The 16,611-nt window shown below is 43.3% G+C and overlaps 1 protein-coding gene across 2 annotated transcripts in view; it reads left to right on the top strand.

The window, feature by feature from the left end:
* Plxna2 (plexin A2) overlaps positions 1-16,611 on the top strand; it is a 205,636-nt gene that overhangs the window by 98,840 nt on the left and 90,185 nt on the right. For both annotated transcript variants that reach the window (XM_055609140.1, XM_055609139.1), the window contains exon 4: positions 1,149-1,283. In XM_055609140.1, the coding sequence (XP_055465115.1) occupies positions 1,149-1,283 (135 nt within the window). The remainder of the gene's footprint in view (positions 1-1,148; positions 1,284-16,611) is intronic.

The following is a 16,611-nucleotide window of genomic DNA, read 5'->3' as shown; positions in this document are numbered from 1 at the left end:
ACACCTCTGCTGATAGCCTCAGCATCTCTGGGAGTCTTAAACATGGGAATCTCCCACCAAAACAGAGGTTATGGTCTGGCTCAGTCACAAACTTTCCATCCCCTCCAGGCAATTCTGGGGGCAGCAGGATTAAGAGCATTAAGTTATCATGCTGCTTCACAAGCTTGGCTGTGCCTTTGCTTATGGAGCTTTTAAACCAGGTGACAATGCCTAGGCCATACCCTTAAAGATTATGATTCATGGGTCCAGCTCTGATATTCACCTTAAAAAACAAAAACAACAACAACAACAACAACTTTTCAAGATAAGCTGAAGTATGTAGCCTGGGCAGAGCAGCCTTAGGTAAATGGCATTCAGGTCCTTTTTGTTTACTGTCTTGGGGTGGGGCAAAAGAAAAAGGAACATACTTCATCTTCCTAGGTAACTTGAAAATAGAGCCAACTGGCATCTAGGTGTAGAAAGATTTCTGAGACCTGAAATCTTCAGTCTCTCAATGATAACAAGGCTTTTGATGATCTGCATAATTATTCCCCCATGTCAGCCTAACACAAGGGTACTGTGGATAGACAATTGACTCTCCAATTGTCTGTTGACTCTCCAATACCTAGAGTAGTTATGCTTATACACACCCGCGTGCTACAAACATCACACATTCTGTAGATGGTTATGCACACAAAAACAACTGCATAGAGACAGTCAGAAACTTTCACGTGCATTCAACCACAAATAAACCACCACTAGGAATCCCAGACCCAAACTGGGCATTTTGACAAATTGTACATGTCTGTAAACCCATAGGTGGAAAAGTTGAAGGTAGAGGATTATGGATTAGTGGGAAGACTGGGTTACATAGTAAAACCCTAGCTCCAAATAAATAAAAGAAAGAAGAAAAGGGAGACAGGGAAGGGGAAGAGAGAGAAGGAGAAGGGAAAACAGGGTAGAAGGAAAGAGAGAGCAGGAGATCTCAGATCCTGCATACTGAAAGTGGGTGTAAATGGATTGGAGAGTTTAATATAAGTTGCACATCTTTCCAGGGCATGACCTAAAGGAATAGCAACTGACTTTTATAAGCCACCCTTCCAGGTGGAAGCAGGTAGTCCATGGGAAGGCTGGACGTCAATACTAAGGGCAATTTGGGTTTCTTGCAGATCCGAGCTGATGGTCCCCCCCATGGAGGGGTCCAGTATGAGATGGTCTCTGTGTTCAAAGATGGGAGCCCCATCCTCCGGGACATGGCCTTTTCTATCAATCAGTTCTACCTGTATGTTATGTCTGAGAGACAGGTAAGTGCTGACACATATCTCTCCTTTCCAACTCTAGGAAACCTCTGATAACCTGTCACCTTTGATCAGAAGTTGATCTAACCTACAGCAGAGACTCCGAGTTTGCTGTGCAGGGATTCTGAGAAAGTTAGAGTTCTGTGGCATTTACAGAGAGATAGAGGGAAGCTACCAGGGCAAGCCTCTTCCCGGAGGCTTCTTTCTAGGCCACAGCCCCTGTCTGAGTGAGTGATGAAAAGCCCTGCAAGAAAGAGCTAGGCTGAGCCCTGCAGCATGGTGTGATTAGGAGGTAGATTTACTGCTCCTGGGCCCACAGAGTTGGCTGCTCATGGAAGCCAAAGAGTGTAAATAATCTAGGCCTCTAGGCTGGCCTGGCTTCTGGGAGACAGGGATGAAATGGGGCTCTGAAAGGAGATGAGATCTTGGCCTGAATCTGAGATTGGATGCAGGATGGAGCTGGTCCATTCTGGAAAGCTGAAACTACTACAGAGGTTGAAGACCTCACAAGAGATGCCTCAATCCTCTGCTAAAGTAGCAACTGCACAAACCCTATTTTCCAGGATCCAGGGAAAATTTACTCTTCAGCTCACATTTTATCTACAGGTGTTTGAACAGAGGGAACTATGGGGAAGGAAGGAATCAGGGATGATGGGATTTACCAGACACCCTGGAGGAAAGAAACTGAGCAAATTTCTTAGCCACGGCTAGCCATTCGTTCTGCAGCAGCCATGATAGTATTCTTTTTTCTGAGGATAACAAAAAAGAAAGACAAGGATTCTGAGGTTGTCTCAGAGCTCAGGATGCTGACTGAAACTGTAAAGACAGCTGAGCTGGAGGACCCACCCCTTCACTAGGTATGTCCCAGTAACTGTGTCTTTTCATGAATATTCCTCAAAGACCCCAAAGCCCCTGGTCAGCTTTATGATTCCCAGAGTTCTGTGTGCTCTCATTTCAAAGACATAGAATCTGGATCAATGGATGATAAATGAGGCATGTGCAGGCGTAAGGAAAGGGTATGGGTGCATGATGGCATAAGGGAAGCAGTGATGCAGCTCTAACTTGAAAATTACTTCTTGAGAATAGATGACACAAATCATATGCTAACTGAATGCAAATTACATCTTGATCCTCTTGAGCCCACCTGTCTTTTCTACCTTTATTCATATGGCCTCTGCAGTTGAGGCATAAACAGATCCATTTGAGAACTTAGTAGAACTGACAGAAACTTTGCCAAACCAGAGTGGGTAAGACAGTCCTAGAAACAAACATTGGCCTATTAGCCCAATAAAATAACCAGTGGATCTTGGAAAAGTGTTACTGGACAAATAATTATTGGGAACATAGTATAGGAAAAATATCAGAACAAATGAGGTTTGGTTGTTATCCTTAAGTTGATTACAATCTAATAAGGGAGACATATGCCTAGAGATCTGTACCATTGGATAGAGTCTCTGGGTGCTCTAGGATTTTCCTCCTATTCTTTTTGGTTTTTAAGGCAGAAACTTATTTGTACTATGGGGGATACATTTGTATATGTGTGTGTTGTGTGTGTGCAGGCTAGGAACCAACCTCAGACATCGATCCCAAGGCATCATCTACTTTGTTTCTTAAGACAGTGTCTCTCAGTAGCCAAGAACTTATTCAACAAATACAGTAGGCTGACCAGCAAGTAAGCCCCAGGGTTTAGTTTGTCTCTACTCCCTACTACTCGGATTATAGATGTGTGGCTGTCTTTTGTTTATATGGACTCTAGAGGTCCAACTCAAGTCCTCATGTTTGTATGACAAACACTGACTGAGCCATGCCCTCAACCCCCAGAGAGTTATTTTTAAACAAAGAAGGTAGATACTTACTCCATAAATTCTAAGCCCTACATTTTAAAAATAGTCACAAGTCACCAAATCCTCATTTTCAAAATATAACACCCTACTGACATTTGGCCAACACCCAGATAGTTCTAAAGAACTACCTGCAGACAGCAGGATGAAGTGGCAACTATAGAGCCAGTGAAAGGGTGACCACACTGGATGAAGAGTCTATGCTTTGGTAGTATTTTCAGATATTCTGTATGCCAAAGGACCAAGCAGATCACTCTGGGCAAGAACTATCTCTTGGGTTCCCTGAGTCTATTCAAATATAAATCCAAGAAACACATAGCAGTAACCAGTGAGAGCTAAAGGTGACTAAGAAGGTGGCAGAGCAGCACATTCTCTTCTCAGATGGGATGCTTTTTGAAAATGCATTCAAAATGTGGGCAGAAGAGGATGTGGCTCAAAAGCAGAGAGCTTGCCTGGCATGCTCAAGCCCTGGGTTCCTTTCCTAGCACTATACAGATGGCTGAGAAAAGAGACTGGGTCAGAAATGAGAACTGCTCAGTAAGCTTCAGGGTACATAATGAGCTCCTAGTCAATATTTGAAAGTATCAGCCCTAGCCACATCAAGTGCCCAAGTATCTTGTTTATAAATATTCTTTCCTTTCACCTATCTTTTGTATCAGATACCCTGTTCTTGTAATAGTCAGAACCAGACAGATTGCACAGCAGCCAGCCACTGGAAGCTGAAATTGTAATCCTTTGAGTGTAATGTCATGGGGCTGTCTCTGGTCAAGTAAGATATTAGTAGGAGTTCCCCATACCAAATGGAGTGAGGCAATCAGGAGGCTGAGTCTAAAGGGGGATTTGTGGTGGAGCTCTGAAGCCTGTCCCCTGAGAGACTGCAAATCATGTAGAAGAGCTAGTTAGGTGACTTCAGCAGGGGTGATCCAGGGCTGATGGCCAAGAGCAGCTCATAGGGCCCATCTGTCTGAGGCCATGGAACAGAGTATTGATACTCAGAATGGCCTCACAAAAGACACAGTTTAATGTGTGCCAGGCGGATAGTCAGTAAGAACAGAGTCAGGCAGCCTGTTTTTGCTCCCAGTGTTTGCCATTATTGTTCACATGATCCCACAACCTTAGCTTACTCCTTTACTAATTAAAGAATATGAATCAGATAATGAGGTATCTCTGAAGCCCCATGGCTAAGTCCTGTCTCATACTTTATAGCTGAGTTGCCTTGGACAGCCACTTAATCTCAGTGTATCTCACAGAAGGAAAGCATGAGAAAAGTTGAGATAACAAATGAAGAATTTCTTCTTATTCAGCATCAACGACCATACTTACCATGAGCACTCTATATGGCCTTTTTCTAGCCCTTGCTCCCTATAGTCCCATTACTGCATATGTAGTGGTATGTGATTCTTAAGATGAAGATAACAGCATGTGACCCAAATAGCTAGCCCTGCCTGAGCTAGGAGGCCCCAGGTCTTGGAGCCTCTAGTCCTGACTCCACCAAAAGCTAACTAGAGTCCTAGTCCCTTAACTCCTTGGGGACTTGGAAAGACAAGTGTCCAAGACAGAAATGGCAGTCTAATTCCAGCATCTCCCAGATCTTAACAAGACTTAGCAAAGTCCTGGGTTGGGACTTTTAAAAATAATATTGGAAATAAATGTATTTTTATTATTACTAAATCAACAATATAAACTTCTCATTGTTGATACTTTAACATGTGTTTTCCTTATACTTTTAAATATTAAATGTTTCCTGTACATCTTGGACATTTTTTTATACTGTCAAGTCCTTAGGAATGATCCTTGGGTTCTGGTAATTTTTCTTTGGTATTTTTTTTTTTTACTCAGTTTATAAAGTGTCTATATCAAGAATGAGAAATGATATTTTTTGTCAATTATTTTGTGAATTTGGGTTGTTTTTCTTTTCACTTAACTCTGCGGTCATTTGGGGGAGAGAAATGATATTCTAATAAGTGGTTCTCAACCTGTGGACTGTAGTCAAGCAGCCCTTTCACAGGGGCTACCTAAGACCATCAAAAAGCACAGATATTTACATTATAATTCATAGCAATAGTAAAAGTATAGTTATGAAGTGGCAATGAAAATGATCTTATGGTTGGGGAGCATCACAACATGAAGAACTGTACTAACGGACCACAACGTTAGAAGGTTGAGAACCACTGTTATAATGGATGAAATGACCATAATTAGATTATTTGTCATAAAGTGTTTCTTCTGCTGCTGAAAGTGTCTACTGAAACATACATTAACAATTTTCTAAATGAATTTTCCAGATAACTTCATTTTAATTTGAGTTTTATTGTCTCAATTTTGGAGCACATTTGACACATAAATCAATTTTCATGTTCTCTTACAAACACTGTACTCAGTAGCAGCATTGGTAAGCTTGACACTAGACCATAAGACCTTTCTAAAGGAAAGATAGATAAATGCTCCTATAAGTATCTTCCCTGAACCATGATCACTATGCAGAGATTAGGAATTTGTTGATCAGTAAGTATGTTCATGGGTCAAGGCAGTATATCTGTTTTCCATTATTGTAACAAAATATTTGAAATGAGGTAACTTGTAAAGTGAAGAAGTGTATGTGCCAAAGTCAAAACAGTACGGTCTAATCCCCGGTAGGGACTGCTTACCTGTGTCACAGTGTTGTAGGTATCCAAGAACATGCTTGAGGAGGGGGATCACATGATAAGACCAGAAGCAGAGAGGTGGGGGAGGAGCTAGACTTGCTCCTTCTTAACAACCCTTTTGTAAGAACTAACCAATATCTTCCCAAGGACAGAACCTTCAGTGATCTAATTACATGCCAGTATCTATCCTCCTTAAAGGCTCCACAGTAATTTCCAGATTGTGAGGTTGTGTGTCACACTCAAGCCCTACTCAAACTTCATAGGGCACTATTGTGAGGGTCCTTTCTGTGATTTCACTTTGTAGCATACTATTATGGACAGTGTAGTTTCATGTCTTCTATGCTTCTGTTTCCCCACCCTTTGCCAAAGATATGGTACCTCTTATATCCTTGGGACCATGTGAGAGCAGAATCAGGTTTCCAGTTCTGCCTGGAGAGTATTCCATCTCTGCACAAAGCTAGAACCTTCCAATCTAGCACTCAGATCTCTCTCTCTCTCTTTCTCTCTGTCAATTAACTAAATGTAATTAAGAAATAGTACTAGTAGGAAGTGTTGGGTCATTAGTGCCACTGCCTAACAAGTCAATGTTAATGTACTCTTAATGGATCTTTGGCTGGGCCAGTCCCAGGGGGAAACTTGGAAACAGAATTCCTGTCCTACTGTTAATTGCCCAGGTGTTCCATCAAGAGAAGGCTGGCTCTTCCCTAGGAAGACCCCGACGATGTCAGCAGTAAGTTAGCAGATGTCATGAACATGAATACAGCTAGCTCACAGACCCTCAGTTCTAATGGAAGTCAGTCAGCAAGTACTGGGAAAGTTAGGCTGGGAGCCAAGTAAAACAGCAAGTAAGAAGATGAAAAAAAAAAAGAGGCACAGCCTGATTCCAACCCAGCTTGTCAAGCTGGCCACTCCCAGAAAGGGAATACCACTCTGTCCTCAGGGTAGATGGGAAAAGAGTGTAGGAATGGAAGCAATTATTCTATTTTATACTTTAATTAGATTGAATTAACAGAGGGAATAGAGGCATAAAATGATCCAATGAAGGGTGAAATGGAAAAGGGGAGTCTGTGCAGAATGGCTCCATGCAGGCTGGAGAGCCTTGGGAAGAACAGAAGTCTGGAGATGGGTGATGTTTTTTGGAGAGGGTGGGGGCCTAGGCTACTTTCCATTTAGAGGCTTAGAGAGGACGAATCACATGTTTAAGATCTGGTATGTATGACTGACACAATTGCTCAGCCACTTATTATGTAACTTCAGAAAATTATCTAATTTTCTTAGCCTCAGTTGCTTCACCTGTATAATAGATCTAATAAAGTAGTGTTCTGAGGATAAAAGAACAGACATAAAGTGCCTAGTATGTGTTGAGCACACAGTCTAGGCTTCATCATCAATGGTATTGTTAGTAAAACTTCCTGGTACCTCAGAGAGAACCAGAAGTTTCTGTTGCAATCTACAACAGAATGTAGAGAGAGAATGTCCTGCTCCCAAGAATAGCTTACAGCCTGGCGTTGCTGCTGCAACCTGTTGTCCCAATGGGTCAGCCAGAAAACTCTGGCCTGGCCGACTGGGCTGTGTGCTCATAATCTGGCATTTATTTTAAAAATCCAGCAATGTACCCGTAGACTAAACATCCCACTCTCTCAGAACACAGAGAGGCACCCCTAGCTCATATGTGAGGCCAAAAGGCCAGAACACAGACATCTGTGGAGAGGAGGGAAAGGATTCCAAGCCAGGTCATCCCCATGCCATAGGCCACATGTATGGACATCTGGTTTGGAAAGGACCCTTCAGGGCCTCTCCAAATATATAACCAAGCCCCAAGCTCAGTGACAAAGACAGGATAAACCTCTTCTGCCTGTGAACACTAGACATAATCCAAGTGTCCTTTGTATACACTGTTTGTTTGCTATATTACAAACAACCTCAAACTTTATGAACATAACATATCTTTTCACAGCCTCAGGGAAATGACATGAACATCTGGAGTTACCAGAATGATGGTAGGAAGTATGGAGAGATGACTTAGCAAAAAGTGTGTCGTGCACTTGCAGACAAACCTGAATTCAGTTCCCAGCACTCCTACCAGTCAGCTCACAACCACCTGTAATTTCAGCTCCTGGGGCTCCGATACCATCTCTGACCTCCATGGGCACTGTACACAAATGCATATACCTATACCACCACCATGCACATACATGAAACTTAACAATAAACAAGGGGCTAAGAGTGGACTTTTGACCAGACTGATAACTAATCCATGTATGTTGGACACCCTTACAACCTGGCAATCTTAACACAGTCTCTGCTGTAGTCCCTAACATGTCAACCATGTTAGCTGTAGACTCTGAAAGTGAGGCACACACACACAAATAAGACAGAAATGAGATTGTCTTTGGGGGTCTCCTCATCCCTTTTACTTGCCTCTTCACTCTAGTGACCGTCACTCCAAGAGAATTATGTGTATCGAGAGACAATTTAAGACATAAAGCTAGGGAGCAAACAACTGCATGGTTCCTTGTCTACCAGGAATAGGCCATAGAACACCAGAGCTGGCCAGGACTTCAGAGATGGCCCCTCTAATCCCAGATGAAAAATATTCACTGGGCACTTTCAGCACTGCAAGGATCCAGAACTCAGATCCAGGGTCAACACAAGTGTGTGAGGACACACCAGTGGTTTTCCTTCAGGCTTCTTATTGGCTAAGGTTGTTTAAGTCCCCACAAAAGGGGCCACATCAATGTTGTTAGTGCTGAAAATACCACTGGGAAATGGACTCTGTCAGGAACAGGTCAGCACAGGGACATTCCCTGTCAAAGCATGGGTCTTGCCATGGTGACATTGTCCCAGCTCTCAGGCATAGCTCTCCCTCATGACACAGACAAGTATTCCTCACTCTGCATAATTGCTGGATATGAGCAAATTTACCACCTTGTCTTAAGAAGTTTACAAGTATAGGACAATGAGAACTTCAGCCTGGAGTCATCAGACACATAGATTATGAAACCCCTCCTCCCACAGTCTCCAATGGGCAGAGAACTAGCTCCCCTTCCTTCCGCCTTTCTGTCTCTATCACTGTGTATCTCCATCTCGTCTGTCTCTGTCTCTCTGTGTGTCTCTGTCTCTCTCTTTGTGTGTCTGTCTGTCTGTCTCTTTTTCTGTCTCTGTTTGTGTGTGTCTGCTTTTATCTGTGTGTGTCTCTGTCTCTGTCTCTCTCTCACACACACTTTTCCCTCTGTGGCTGTGGGAAGAAAGGGGAGGTCAGACCATTCTTCTGCATGATGAGATGCCAATACCCAGCCAGCTTCACTAGAGAACACATTTTGTTTTCACTAGTTTAGTCCCATTGAGTAATTACTAAACTGGATCTAGGACCAAAACCAGAATCATTTTCAAAAGGGCTATGTTCACACCTCGGATATTAAGCCTGACACCTGTAGCCAGCTACTGAATTACCAAGACCCCTAAGTTACATGATGACATTGTAGAAACAAATAATGTGAAAAACTACACAATTCCAGGGTCACAGGGCCTTGCATTCTGACACCTCAGACTGTTAGTTTTGATTGTGGGTATTTGTTTAGTCCAGGGGAGAAGACTTTTCCAGTGTAGACAGAGCTTGTCTATGTGTGTTTTTACAAGGCAAATGGTGTCTGTCATAGGCATCCCCCTTTTCTGGCCTAGGAGCCTTAGCTCAGGGGACACATGAAGGTGGGGCTGGGGTAGGCAGATGGTTGAACTGGAAGAACTGGATGAATTATGGAAGTTGAAGATTAGGGAAGTGAGGATAGGGGGGTTTCTGTTATACTTTCAATCCAAGCTGTTGGTGCACATGTGTTTCTGGTTAAGGACATGGAACTCTGTGTGGCCCAGGAGCTGATTCTCATTCAGATCAGTATTTTTCCGAAAGAAAGGGCAGAATCCTTTCTCCAGGAGCACAGTACAAAGAGCCAGCCATGGCTTTCTCCCACCAGGTTTTGAGTTCCCTCATCACCAGCATCAAAGAGCCCAGAGGCTGACCCGGATGATTGTTGGCCATTAATATTCTCTTGGAGCATTTTTAAAAAATAAATGTTTTCACCTGAGGGAAAAGAACTGCTAACATACTCTATTAATCAGACACTTGGATTACAGTATTTTAGAGAGAATTCCAGCCTTTATTTTAAAGTTCTTTGGTTTGGAAAGAAGTGATTAAACACAATGCTCAGGCTGGACAGACTGATGCCAAATACCCTCATTGCTCTAAATGGGCAAGGGATTTTAAATGGGGACTCTGCTCTCAGCTTTGGCAGGGGCTCTGATTTTTCTTTCTAGTAACTGCTGATGGCGGACACCCTAACTGCCCGCAGTGATGTTTCAAGTATAGGATGATGGGAAATTACTGGATCTTAATTCAAGATGCCCAAAGAGTAGCTCACTTGCCCTGGCTATAATCTGTGTCATCAGGAGAACCAGGGCTGCTCAGACCAGCATTCTTGCCCCAACTTGACTGTGGCTTTGCTCAGCAGAGGCAAAAGGAAGCAGTGATTGTGTGTACAAAGTTTTAATTTAAAAAATTTAAAACAACCTAGGCCCCAGAGAGTCGCTGAAGATGTTCCCAAGAGTCAAATTAAACTAGGAGAGATTTGCATATCATTTGCATATATAGCCTCTTTCATTCAGCAGACCATTAAGTGTCTACCATGTATAATGCATAGCTTTGTCCACTGGTAACTCATTTGCATATGCAGATTTGGACAAGGCTGCCTTTCTAAGGAATGGTCCAGCAAATATCTTATAAATAGTTCTGCCCTGGAGATAGTCCCCTTATGATTTCTTCCTGCTCTTTTCACGACAATAACAGCACTAGTAAGTGTGGGTTTGGTGTAGAGATAAAAAACAGGAGTCTTACCCTGGGGAGGGCCATCAAATTCTGCTGGTGGAGTTGGAATATAGATTACAGAGAGAATGTGGGCAGGGTGCTCAGTGACTGAGGCAACTGGAACTCTCCAGGAAGTGCTCTCACTAATCCCTTCAGATTTAGAGTCTCCAGAAAAGGTTTCCTCTTTGCCTTGGTACAGGGATCCAGGGCTAGTTAGCCTTAGAGATTATTTCGAGAAGCACAGCCTTTTGTTTCACGGAAAAGGGAGCCTAGATCTCAGAAGTACCTTTGAAAGCAGTCATCTACCATGAGCAGTTAGCATCAAGAACCAGGTCAAGTCAAGCTCCTAGACTAACTACAGTGAGACCTTGGTCAAGCTGCTTCACCACTCTGCTTCAGTAGCCTCATCTGTAAATGGGCATACTTGTGGTTGCTGCTGGAGTGTTCGCTGAATTAATTCAATGAATTAATGTCTTAAAAGCACTCAGAGAGGCACCTGGCATGGCATGCCTGGTTAATACATGTTAGCATCGTAATTATGTTTTTATGGTTATGTCCCATGCCTATCACCAGGCCAAGCCTTGCAAGCAAGACTCAGCTTATAACCACACCTACAGTATATAAACTCTATGGGCTGTCTGGCCTCTCGGCTCTGCTTTAGTTAAGATGTGTTGAAATCTAATATTTATGCCAATGTTTCACTTCTTTTAGTTTATAAACATGACCTCAGCTAATGAATATTATTTTCCCAGCCTTTTCTATAGATAAGAAAATTGAAATAAAGTCTGGCTTGCTAATTTCCCCAGAGCAGCAAAGCTGGCAAACAGCAGGATTGGGCCTTTGTACCAGGCCTCCCCAGCCAAAGCTCCCTTCCTAACTCTGAAAACAGTGACCCCTGCTGTGCCTGTTCCCATCCTGCAATTTCTTCATTAAGGGCTCCAGGCTCCAGGAAACACAGGCTCTCCTAAGCTAGCACTCCGAAGGAAGTAGTAGTTTGTTAAAAAAAAAAAAAAAAAAAAAAAAAAAAAAAAAAACCCAATTAAAGAATGCCAACACTGTTTCAGAACCCAGACTCATTCAAGGGACAGTAGAAGAAACACCTGTAGTCAGAAAAAAAAAAAAAATTCTGCCACTGCCTTGTGTACTATATAGCAGATCAATGTTCTACCAAGAATACTCTCTCCTCCTTATGGGAAACTGAGAGACAATTAATTACCCATGTTAGACCAAGAGGGAATGTGAAGCCCCCAAAGAAGGTGTTTGTAGGGCTCTTAGGAATAGAGCTCAGGCAATGGCAAAGCCTTTGTCTTCATGCCCTTTCCACTACCACCAATGCCATTGAAAGACAGGAGGGTGATCTCATGACTCCCTTGTGCATTTCCAAAATGGTTTACTCAACAAAGACAACGCTTGCAAGGAGTCCAGGAAAAGAAAATAAGAAACATTGCAGCTTCATTCAGCCTTTTGGGTACCATCCCAGAGTGAACCCGGTATGCCAGGATTAACTCAGCTGCTGGTTCCAGCTAGTGGTCCTAAGGATCAGGAAGGCCTTACCAAGACCAAATGGCAGGCAAGTATGGAATGACATCCCAGAACTCAGCCTCTGCCTGCTCAGCCTTTCCTGACTAGCAGTGATGCTAGTGCACTCAGTATTTAGTTTTGGTAACTAAATGTATTTGATTTAGACCATAACATTTAGTGCCACTTTGGATTTCCAATTAGGCTTCAGTCAGGCACTGACAGTCTGATTTGTTTTGTTTTGATCAACACAAAAGAGGGCAACATCAGAGGAGCTGTCACAGAAAACAAACAAACAACAACAAAAAACCCACTTTATTTCTATCTGCCAATGACTGGGACAGTGATGAGAAGATACAGTTTTCAGAGGTGTTGAGAGAAGCATACTTATCAGCCAAGGAGAGAGGGAGGAGAAGAGGAAGAGAACTCCTGGGAAGAGGGAGCATCTACAGTTCAGGGCCTACTCCAGAGTAGGTGTGCAAGCTATACATAAGAGGACTGTGTAGAGATCAAGGACAGGAACAGAGGGACAGTTTACCCTACAAGCTTCTAACTCAAAATGATATAGGCATAGAAACACTCCTAGAACTTTGATCTAGACACTATGAATGATGAATTTAGGAGATAGGAAACTGATCTCTTGTGAATTCTTCAAGCAATGCCTCAACCCTCCTCCAGAAGTGGCCAGCTGTGCAGGTTCACATAAAGACAGGAGGAACTTGTCTTCACTGTGACTCTAGCATACTGCTTACACACTCATGTCAGACAGTCATGCTCTTTGCAGATGCCCAAGTAAGAATGTTTAGGGTCAAACTCAGGTCTGTAAAGAAATTCAGAGGAAGGCAGGTAGAGAATGGCAGAAGATGATGCATCTGCTTTATGAATCATATGGGCAACTGAGTCAAGGCTAATTGCAGCCTTAATTTCCCCATTGTGAAATTAATTCTTTCAAAGGGCCCTGTGTATTCTGTGCTTGGAAGTTGCCCTGGGTGTACAGATGCCTGGTGTTGGGCACCAAGTGTAGGGCAGTGACTATCCCCGCATGAATGAGGAGCAATCTCTGTCCTGAAAAGATTAGGCCCTATGATATTACAGGGAGAAGTGTGAGTTGGTACTTCTTTTCCAAGGCTTGGCTTTTGTTGTTTCAGACTCAAACTTGACCGCATTTTTCTAGCTGGCCCTTTGCTCTTTTTGTGAGCCAGGTTTAGGAATCTGGGACCTACTTGCTTCATGGTTTAATTTCCTGAGCATTTGCCATTCTGACTCAGGTAACTGTCCTTGCCCATACCTGCCAGATATTCCCACCCCCACTCCTCTTTGCAGATAGGTTGGGGTTTGAAATTGTCACCAGATGAAAGAGTACCCACTGTCATCAGCTGGTGGCAGCTTAGGAAATAGCCTAGCTTCAGCTTCCATCATTTGGGTAATGTATAAAGATGAGAAGTCCAGAATGGGTAGACACAGTAGATGGCAGACAGAAAGGGAACCATGGGCAGAGATGAGGTCAGCCAGTAAGGGCTCAGAGGCAGCACTATGCTTATCTGCACACAGTCACACATACACACAAAGAGTGATACATGAGTGAGGTGTGTACAGGGCTGGGAACACAACAGGGTGCTTCCAGCTTTGAATCAGAGAAGTCTTCCTGGATGAGGGAATGCTCCAATTCCCTATAAAAGGGGAGAGTTCACCAGGTGGTTAAGTTAAATTAAAAAAGAAAAAGAAACCATTGAAGAATTTAAGAATGAAAAATCAGAATATTTGAAATGAATAGTATTTCCACAAACTTGAGCTTGTTAACACTGAGGAAAGGTTGGGAAGTATCAATCCTTAAGAAACCACATTGCACATAAGTGTACAGCCTTTCAACCAGTTGAGTACCATTCCCAAAAGAAAAGGAGTCCAGCCTGGAAAGAGGGAACTTCAGGCTTCCCAGCCCCAGCAGCATAGGATGTAGGAGGAAACAACCATGTACCCAGTACACGGATTATCACTAGAGTTGTCCCCTGGTACAAGCCCTTCATTCCCTCCACCTTTAGACTTCTAGACAGGTCTTGGGTTCCAGTGACATCATCAAGAGAAAGATACCAGTATTGGTCCACTACCTCCTAAGAAAGCCTTAGTCCTTACTGTATGATAAGGGTGGCATCTAGCCCTACAAGTTAATGGTATGAAGATAAAGCTATTTCCCCTTAGTCTTTAGTTTCTTCTGTCAGTGATGTTGATGGTTAGTAGGACCTTGGCTGGGTTTCTTTTGTTTCCCCAGGAGATGACGATATTCAATAGTTGTTGTGTGCTTAATAAATACTTGTAGGCTGAGTGCCAATGAGACAGAGAAAGAAAGCTGTTATGTAAGAAGGCTTCCTAGATGGCAGCAAGGTTCTTGTAGGCAGGTCATCCTGTATCCAGATCTGGGCTCTGCACTTCTGCTTTGCCCTAAGGCCTGGCTTAGCCTCTCTAAGTATCAGTTTTCTCTTCTATAGAGCAATGACAATGGTTACTATTTTGATTGCTGGAAAACTTAAATGCCTGATCCATATGGGATTTTTGAGACAGCAAGAACTCAGCCTATAGAATGGATGCAGCTCATCCCTGCCTGTTTCCCTGGTTTACTCCTGAGCTTCCTCTTCTCTGGCACTAAGCCCCTAACAGCCAGCAAGTTGCTAGGTTTTTTTTTGTTTGTTGTTTCTTTGTTGTTTGTTTGTTTGTTTTTCCTGAAGTCACCTGCTAGTTGCATCTATTTCCAGCCTATGTCTGAGGAGACAAGACTAAGGAAAACAGAAGCTCATTTGCCAGTTTGCAGAGCTTGCAATCAGCAGAGCTCTCCTGCTCCATCTCCTGGGGTGCCAAGAAAAAAGCAGCCTGACCTCTGATATACTGCTCAATATGGGCCTCTTACTTCTGGGTCTGTCTAACAGTGCCCATCCCCCACCCTTAGCTTCCCATTCTTCAATAACCGGGTGCTCTCTCCCTGAACCCTGCTCCTTACCAGGTTTCAAGGTGGGTGACCTGTTCTGTGCCCTCTGAACATCATTGCTATCGTAACTAGACTCCTAAAGGCAGTGGGTGTAGAACAATCGCACCAATGCCACTGACCCTGTCCCACAGGCCATTTCACCCAGGACGCAATGTGAGGAAAGGCTAGCAAGCTATGTGCTCTAGCATTACCCAATAACTCATCAGCCTTGTTCTAGCTCCTCCCAGCCTGCATCCTGGAATTGCTCTATTAAGATTTACAGATCACCTACTCCTTTCATTTATGTTCCTTCTACATCTACTTCCACATCAGTTCCACATCTAGCTGGCCTGCTGTGGCCAGCTACTTTTTCTGCTTTTTTTGTCTCTCTCTTCCTTGAGCCAACCTTACTTTCTCCAAGCCACTTGGACTGAGGTGTGCAGCCAGGAACCACACAGTAGAGAGTGTCTGTAGAGACAGTCAGTGGTATCAGGAACGTGAAATTACAAATGTACTAAGAAGTAAACATGACATACAGGTTCTCAAAAGACCAGGAATGAGCAAATAGAGCTGGCTGAAGGAATTAATAGTGCGTGGTTAATACAGTGTGTGTGTGTGTATACAGAGTGTGTGTATGGTGTGTATGCATATGTGTGTGTTCTGTCATTTCCTAATGAGCTTTAAGAATGTTTTCCTAGGAACTCTGTTACTCTTCAGGCAATCTACCTTGATCTTCTCTTGGCCTCTATCATTGGTGTTGGCAAAACTTCTGTCTTCCCATCTGGGAAAGAGTTTTAAAGCTTTTGTGCAAGTCAATTGCAGGATTTTTAAGCTTCTTTTCTGGATGTGGCTGCGAGCATCAGTTTTCTGCAGGGAGTGATTTAACCATCATTTATTCATTAATCCCCCCCCCAACTTCATTAGGGAAGATTTATAAAAATGCTGAACTGGAAAGGTCAGCTGTTTCTGGGCTCAGAACAGGACCAGGTATGCCTGTAGCTCCTCTCAGAAGCTTCATTCTCAGGACTCATTCCTAAGATTGGGAGATGAAGAAGACAGCAGACGTCATTCATGTTAGGTAAATGAGATTCCTGCCTCTGCCATCCTCAGGTTGCCTATTAGATTCAAGGGTCCCTCAAGGAGATTGCTGATAGAAGCAATTGAGAAATGGCTCCACCAGTGGCTAACAGGGTGGTATAAGGAGTACCGTGGGCATAATGTGTAGCACACAGCAAACGGAAGCAAGGGTAGATCTTATGAGACATCTCCCACTGTCATGGACAAGCCCTGGAAGGACACCCTCGTCAGTAGGTCACTATCTCCAAGTGCCTCTTTGCAGAAGTCTGTTTGACACCACCAAAGGACACAAAACCAAACACTCCATGTCTGATGCCATATATATAACCACAGAAAACATCCCAGTTCAGGAAGGACTTGAAAATCAACCGTCACCTTGGTGAGGTAAAGGTTGCCTCTGAGACCTAGAAGATTCTGCAGGGCATCAAGCTACTCTGTT

The sequence above is a fragment of the Psammomys obesus genome, unplaced genomic scaffold (assembly GCF_907164565.1).
Source record: "Psammomys obesus unplaced genomic scaffold, mPsaObe1.curated_primary_1811, whole genome shotgun sequence".
Taxonomy (NCBI): Eukaryota; Metazoa; Chordata; class Mammalia; order Rodentia; family Muridae; genus Psammomys; species Psammomys obesus.
Note: the sequence above shows the minus strand (reverse complement) of the source record. Positions and strands in the feature narration are given on the sequence as shown.